The sequence below is a fragment of the Tupaia chinensis genome, unplaced genomic scaffold (assembly GCF_000334495.1).
Source record: "Tupaia chinensis unplaced genomic scaffold, TupChi_1.0 Scaffold000578_2, whole genome shotgun sequence".
NCBI classification, from domain to species: Eukaryota; Metazoa; Chordata; class Mammalia; order Scandentia; family Tupaiidae; genus Tupaia; species Tupaia belangeri.
In genome coordinates this window covers 5,136,787-5,137,168 of record NW_006160094.1, presented here as the reverse complement: position 1 = coordinate 5,137,168, position 382 = coordinate 5,136,787, and the positions used below count along the sequence as shown (strand labels likewise).

General features: G+C 66.0%; 1 protein-coding gene across 1 annotated transcript in view; it reads left to right on the top strand.

Annotated features, from left to right (window-relative positions):
• FZD8 (frizzled class receptor 8) overlaps nucleotides 1-382 on the top strand; it is a 44,180-nt gene that overhangs the window by 1,637 nt on the left and 42,161 nt on the right. Inside the window, exon 2 of the mRNA XM_027775651.1 lies at nucleotides 1-376. This exon is cut by the window's left edge and continues 430 nt beyond it. Within this exon, the coding sequence (XP_027631452.1) occupies nucleotides 1-376 (376 nt within the window). The remainder of the gene's footprint in view (nucleotides 377-382) is intronic.

The window sequence follows — 382 nt, the reverse complement described above, 5'->3', positions numbered from 1 at the left end:
CCGTGGAGCAGCACGTGCGCTACGAGACCACCGGCCCCGCGCTGTGCACCGTGGTCTTCCTGCTCGTCTACTTCTTCGGCATGGCCAGCTCCATCTGGTGGGTGATCCTGTCGCTCACGTGGTTCCTGGCGGCCGGCATGAAGTGGGGCAACGAGGCCATCGCCGGCTACTCGCAGTACTTCCACCTGGCCGCGTGGCTCGTGCCCAGCGTCAAGTCCATCGCCGTGCTGGCTCTCAGCTCGGTGGACGGCGACCCCGTGGCGGGCATCTGCTACGTGGGCAACCAGAGCCTCGACAACCTGCGCGGCTTCGTGCTGGCGCCGCTGGTCATCTACCTCTTCATCGGCACCATGTTCCTGCTGGCCGGCTTCGTGTTGCTCTT